Below are 6,875 nucleotides of genomic sequence, written 5' to 3'. Positions count from 1 at the left end.
AGAAATTACACACAGGATGGCACGAACTGCCCCGATGCCACAGAGAAATTCAGAAGTTTCCAGAATTAAAAATTGTTTCAGAAGACGTTGCCAGTGGTCATTCTGGTTGTATTTCCAATATTTTCAGAAAAACATGTAAACTCAGGAGCGGTTCCCACTACTCTTACTCCCTCAGGGAGTTTTGTGCATCCCCAGACCCTTGGCGCAGCACAGGGCCGCCTATAAGCCAGGGTGGTCTCCCTGCATGTCCCCAGGGACCAGCACGGGCTGTGCTCAAGGTAGGGTTGTAATTTGAAGAGCTTGCTAAGCCTGAAGCAGGTTGTGCTGTATGCTCTTGCCCAAGCCTAGGAGCAGAGAGGGCTAGGGCACAGCCGGGCATCCCCCTGAGAGGGGTCCCAGCCCTAGCAAAGGGACAAGGTGGCTGCAGGGCCACCCCGTACCTACCTGCCTCTCGTTCTGCAGCCATGGATGGGACACACGTCAGGTGGGATGCCATGAACAACTGCACCGATCAGCAGTACTGGGACACGCTTGTCTGCCAGTGCATCCCCTGCAGCCTCGTATGCGGCCGGCCCACAGTGAGGAGGTGCGCTGCCCTGTGCGGTGAGTGCTGGGCGGCCGGTTGCGGGCGCCGCGGGGCCGCGGCCTGTGGGCCTGTTCCTTGGACCAAGCAGGCAGCGATGGGGCAAAGCTGGGAAGGGGAATCAGGCCCTGGGATGAACCATGGGGCAGGCACTGGGCCAGCTCAGCTTAACAGAGCTTCAAGCCAAAATCGCTGGGGAACGTGACAGCTTCCCAGCAATGGGCTGGGTCTGGCAACCGCTCAGCACAGACCAGGATCAAGTTGTCCACGTGTCTGTACCTCTCCTTTCTGGGGTCACAGGGAGCCCTTCCCAGAGCTGCAACAACACTCACATCCCCCATCGGTGACACCCCACCCTCCAAAGGCAGGGCCATGAGAAACATCAGGTTCAGTCGATGTGGATAATTATAAACTCAAGCTGTACGTTTGCAAGGCTGTACTGCGAGCCCTGTGCTGGGGCAGGCAGCAAGGTGCAGTGATAACAGGTGAGGAGGAGGAAGAGAGACAGATGCACTTTGCACCCAAACCCTGTACACAACCTTGTGCATGGCCCCTTCCCTCCCTGCGAGCCGCGGTCCAGGACTGCTGCACCCTGTCCTAGGGCACAGGGGATCCTGCCCTGTGACAGGGCTGCATGCAGTGACAAGTCACATCTCCTCATTTAGGATAGGAGATGCCATCCCCGGGGTCTCGAGCCAGTGCTCAGGCAGGTTTTGGTGTGTCCCAAAAAGCTGTGCAAGCCCCAGGGCAGCAGCAGCTCTAAGAGCAGCAACCAGGAGCTCCCTGCTGCAGGTGGGTACGGCTTCACGCATCTGGCTGCGTACCGTCCCCTCCCCGCACAGCTGCCAGCAGATGCCTTTCCCCAGTATTCATCATATGGCCAAACACCACTGCAAATCCCATGGATCTGTCACCCTGCCAGCCCTGGAGAGGTTGTCAACACTTACGGCAGTGTGCAGGTCTCTCCCTGCGCCTGTCGGAGCCGTGAGCTTGTTCAGAGCGGCTGCGGGCTCCTCCTCGCATGAACCCAGGCACCCGGGGTGGTGGGAGGGCAGCGGTCTGGGAGCCTCACGCTCAAATGACGGGGGAGGAGGACGTGCTCAGGACACTGTGTTCGTCTCCCTCCCCTCCCGCAGAGTCCATGGACTGCAACAGGAGAGCTGGCTTCTACTACGACAAGCTCCTGAAAAAATGCATCAACTGCACCACGGTCTGCGGGCAGCACCCGAAGCAATGCGCCCCGTCCTGCGAAAGTAAGGCCGCGCGCGAGGGCAGGCAGAGCGGGGGTGTGGGGCAGGACCCCCCCAGGGCTGGGCTGGAAGAGGAGCCAGGTTATGGGATCGAAGCTAGGGAAGGAGCAGCAAACCACCCCTCTCTTCATCCTGGGGGGCTGTGTGCTTGTGCGCCGCCATTTCACTGGGGCCAGGAAAAAGAACGGCAGGGCGCGTGCCTCTCTCCTGTTTGCTCCATCATACAGCTCCATCACGCAGTGCGTTTTCCCTTTTGCGTGCCGGTGTTTTACAAACCTGTCCTTCGGCGCTACCAGCCAGGGGCAGGGTCGGCAGTCACGTTTCCCACCTTGCTGAGCTGCCTCCAGCCCTCGGGGAGGGGGAGCGGGAGGGGACGGATTCTTTTCCCTGAGATCTGAAATTCCCACCTGGGGGTTGAGACGTGATCACTGGAGAAAGGGGAAGGTGGGAACGGGGGCTGGGAAGGGATCTCCTCTACCTTGCCATGGAAGAGAAATGCAAGCAAACAGAGGAGGTGCATAGCTGCTTTCAAATTCTTTCCAAGCAGAGTGCACAAGTGCCATTAGCAACACCCTTTCCCTGTCAAAAAGTCAATAGTGTGAAGCATGTACCTGAGGGGTTTCTAAGCACACCCATCTCTGCCTGGCCCGCAGCGGGTGCCCTGGTGGCCACCCCCCCTCTGCCAGCCGCCCTGGTCACGGCCTCGCCGCCCGCAGCTGTGCTGGAGCAAAAGGCGTGTGTGGAGCTGGAGCCGTGGCTGGTGGTCTACCTGCTGCTGGGGCTCTGCCTCTGCGCCCTCATCTGCTCCCTGCTCCTGGGCTGGACCCACCTGCGGAGGAAGGGAGAGGTGGTCTCCTGCCAAGCCAGCGCTGGGACCTGCCACCGCAAGGAGGACCCCTCCAAAGGTGAGTGGTGGCTGCACTGGGGTGACTGGGAGAGGATGGGGAGCTCGTGGTGGGCAGGCTCCCAGGTATGGCCGGGAGGGACAGAAAGCAGAGCCAGTTCATAAGAAGGGTAAGGAGAGAAAGCAAACAGCATGCAATACGGCTCAGTCTGAGCCTGGAAGAGGAGCGGACTGAATCCCCATGCCCAGATTCTCCATCGTCACCCCCCTTCTCAGTCGCTCTCTTGCAGAGTTACAGGCACAGCTTCCCACCGCCAGGCAGGGGCCAGGCTGAGGGCTGGAGCTGCACCGTCAACCAGCAGCTCTCCAGCCTCTACCCAGAGGCTGAGCCGTGGGGAGGAGGAGTTGCAAAAAGCCAACCCTCTTCCAGAATGAACCACCTGCCCAAGGAAGACCCAGGGCTTTCGTGGCAATTGCAGCTCTGGATTCCTTCACTTGGGGCTGTGCTGGGGCTGCTTTGGGGCAAACTGCTGTCTGGCAAGAACCATGGGAGCACAGGCTACTTGCTCCTTCAAGCAGGCTAATGATGCAGTCGGTCTGCTGAGTTGTCTTGCAGCATCAAACCCTGCAGTTTTAGCCCTGGAACCAGAGAGGCTTCACAAGTCTTTGCTTGATAGTGAAAGGATAACATACAGTAAGTCAACATAGAAAAGATGTTTTTATTCTCCATCCTCCTCTGCCTTTAAAAATAAAAAGGTCTGTCTACCTATTTATGTATACGCATACATGTTTACATCCGTGCACTTCAAAGCCAGTCATGCTGGATTTCAAAAATCACAGAGAAAAAGCCCGTGAGCTGGTGTGGCCTGGAGTCACTCTCCAGCAGAACTGCAATTCAAGCTATTCCTATCTGCTTTGGTCGAAGGACACGGTGGCATTGAACATTCACTTTTAAGGGAGGCCGCCAGGTTCAAAGAGGTTTACTGTATGCTTTTTAATACCCCTAGTCTAACCTCGCTTATCAGATCTCAGATGACGGAGCAGAGCCCTTTGACAGCTTATGTCCAGCCCACAGAGCATTGCAGGTCCCTTGAAGTGGCCATGGGCAGCCAGCCTGCCACGCTGCACTCGCTGGAGCTCTGGCACCTTGCACAGTGCTGCACCATTGCATCTGCATGTGCTGCAAAAGCAGCATTTAATGAAAAGACAATTTACATGTAATGTTATGAACATTACAGTTGCTTTAGTGCTAAACCTCCAGCCTTCCCGTTCAAGGCACTTTCCAATTTCCCCCTCCGATCTCCCCTCCCAGCGTGGCAGGACTAAGGGTGAGCATGCAGGCGATGCGTTACACACAACGCAGCGCCGTGGGCTTTATCAAAGCAGTGGGAGGTAGATGTCCTCTCCAGTTCCAGGACTGGCTCTTTATAGGCTCCAGCGCAGCACTGCAAAGCATTTCTTCTGTAAAAGGTGCTCCTAAAACCCCTTACACTAACACACGTAGTTTATTTGCAGATCGTCTGGTGGAAGCGGGCAGCGTTGGTGATGGATCCACTGGCAGCAGGGTCCCAGAGCCGGTGGAAACCTGCGGCTTCTGCTTCCCTGGACACGGCTCTGCTGTACAAGAGACCAAATCATGCCACAGCACCTCCTGTCATATAGGGGAAAGAGCTGCTCCCTCTCACACCGGGATATGCAGCACAGGAAGCGCTGGGGCCATTCCCAGCCCTGACGACGGCCACTTCAAAATCATATGTTCTCCTTCACAAGAGAAGACGCTCATGGCGTGACCATAGTGAATGTTCCTGCACAGGATCAGAAAGGAGGGATGCTCCCTCTGCCCCCAAAACACAGCTGCTTCACCCTCCGTTTCCAGTGACTGTAACAGCTTCTACCAGGACCAGCGGACCTGGCACAGTCTTTGCTCAAGGGCTGTAGGCTACAGACAGTGCTGTTTTCTTCCACTCAGGAAATGAAATTCTCATTATTCTTGTGCACTCCCGGTGACAGAAGTCACTTCCCATTTAGCAGCGTCTTCATCCTCCGACCTGACCTCCGCAGACCCCTCTGTGCGTCCCAGTCATTGGGAGTGACATCTCACTGGGGCTTTTCATCCTGGTTCCACTGTCAGCATCACTTTGTCTCTGCAAAGGGTGTCGATGCAGAGCCAGGATCAGACTGTGGTGTCCACCAGTCCCCATGGAGAGCACACCTTTCCCTGCTTGAAAACTCTACCGTGTAACACAAGCAGTTCACAAGCAGAGCTGTAAGCATCTCAAATGTGGACTCAGACCCAAGAAGTTGCTCATGGAAGTTATAATGCCCACTGAATGCCACCGCCATACCCTCAAGAGCGGTGTGTTTTCTGACTTTAACAACACTTTCTTTACAGGACAGAATACTTGGTAAGACACAATATGGAAAGCTCCACTGCCAACTTTCAACACTGCTTGGGAGGGGAGGACAGGTCATGGGTGATGGCGAGGCTTTGCCTTGCGACAGGACACGATGCTGCACGGGAGGAGCTGGGACAGGCACCAAAATCCCCGATGCAATTGGATTTAAATGTGAAAACTCAGCCAAGTCTGACAACTTTCTAAAAGACTGGATTTATGTATGTCAGGTAAATAGCTGGTAAAAGTGATGAACCAGCTAGAGATATAGCTGCTTTGAGGGAAGATTTTTATCTGACCTGGCTTTGAAAGCTACTATGGAAAAATGTGGGTTTTGATGCGTAACTTGAAGTTCTCATTTTCACTGAAGGAGAGTGTAGGAATTTTTTGCTTGGTGAGGAATCGCTCCTGGTAGGAGCTCATCCCCTCCACTATCTCAAACTAGAGCTTCAAACTTAGATGAATAAATATAAGTCAATATATGCACAAATTGGTGCTGGAAAGTAAACAGCTGGAGAAAGCATGAGCAGATAGTTACAACAGACTCTGTCCCCTCCATATTATGTATTTCTTTAAATGTCAACGTTTTCTTATCACTAAAGAAGGCAGCCCCTAGGGGGTGACCATGACAAAGCCAGTGCCATGAGTGATGTCCGGTCACAAAGCAGAAAGGTGTTAGGACCACATGAAACCCATTAGAACTAGAAAGTGCAAGTCCAACAGCTGGTACGTTGGGCAAAGTTTTGCTGTCTTGAATTGCTCCAGGAACCAACCTGACGATTCTCCATATCGTTATCCTTGCGTATTGCCTTTCATCTCCTCCCTCTGTTTAGCAAAGTCCTTATCCCGCAGTAGCACGAGGGACGAGTTTTGTATTGCGCTGCATTTGTGTCCGAGGGGAGAAAATAAGCCTTTTCAAAACTAAAATCTCGTTTTACTCCGTTGGGTCTCCTAAATACAACGTGTGAGCCCTGAAGGCCACCACCCCACGGTGCGATGGGGAGAGCAAGGGCTTACAGACGAGAGAAAAGCCGAAACACAGACCCCAGCCACGAGCGAGCCGCTGGCAGGGTACAGCGACAGCAGTAACCTCCGCTGGCTGGGCCCCCCGGACCTCCACCTGCTGAGCCTCTCGCACTTGTCACCTCCCACAATCCATGGGCGTCTCACCCTCCAGACCCCCTCTACCTCCCACTCTCTCAACCTGAAGACCCTCTTGGCCTCCCGCTCCCTCCTGGCATCTCCTTTCACATAGCCATCGCCCCTGGGGCCTCCAACTCCATAGCATGGTCTTCCATGGCCTTAACTCCTGTTGCTTCCCTCCTGTGGAACCTACTCCAATGGCCTCTGGTCTCATGGCATCAGTTCCCATGGTCTCTGGTCCTGTGGCCTCCTGCCCCATGGCCTCAGTCTCTGACACCACGGCCCCAAATACCATGACATCATTAGCATCCCAATTCCTCTAAACCTCCAAAAGTCTTTTGGCCCCAGAAGCCACCTTGGCCTACACACACGCTCAGCCTCAGCTCTTCCTCGGCCTCCCACCCCCTTTTGGCCTCCACCCTTGCAAAGCCTCAACTCTTCCTTGGCCTCCCACTCCTCTTTTTGGCCTCCCACCCCTGCTCAGCCTAAACTTCTCTTCAGCCTGCATCTTTGCATGGACTAATCTCCACATCAGCTTCCCCCAGTCTCTCAGTTTCTATTCCAGCTCAGCCTTACTCTTTCTTGCCCTCCTGTTGTCTTCTGGCATCTGCTCTTGCTCTGCCTTTCGTCTCCTACACCCTTTAGTCTCCCCAAAAGTCTCC

At 54.8% G+C, this 6,875-nt stretch overlaps 1 protein-coding gene across 1 annotated transcript; it reads left to right on the top strand.

Annotated features, from left to right (window-relative positions):
* Nucleotides 1–464: 464 nt before the first annotated feature.
* On the top strand, nucleotides 465–4,467 carry TNFRSF13B (TNF receptor superfamily member 13B; the record flags this gene model as incomplete). Its single annotated transcript, XM_082312252.1, has 4 exons — nucleotides 465–603; nucleotides 1,720–1,836; nucleotides 2,487–2,738; nucleotides 4,193–4,467. The coding sequence occupies 4 exons, from the start codon at nucleotides 465–467 to the stop codon at nucleotides 4,465–4,467; spliced, it is 783 nt and encodes a 260-aa protein (XP_082168378.1).
* Nucleotides 4,468–6,875: the final 2,408 nt, after the last annotated feature.

Source organism: Platalea leucorodia (assembly GCF_965183815.1).
Source record: "Platalea leucorodia genome assembly, chromosome: 5".
Lineage (NCBI taxonomy): Eukaryota > Metazoa > Chordata > Aves > Pelecaniformes > Threskiornithidae > Platalea > Platalea leucorodia.
Note: the sequence above shows the minus strand (reverse complement) of the source record. Positions and strands in the feature narration are given on the sequence as shown.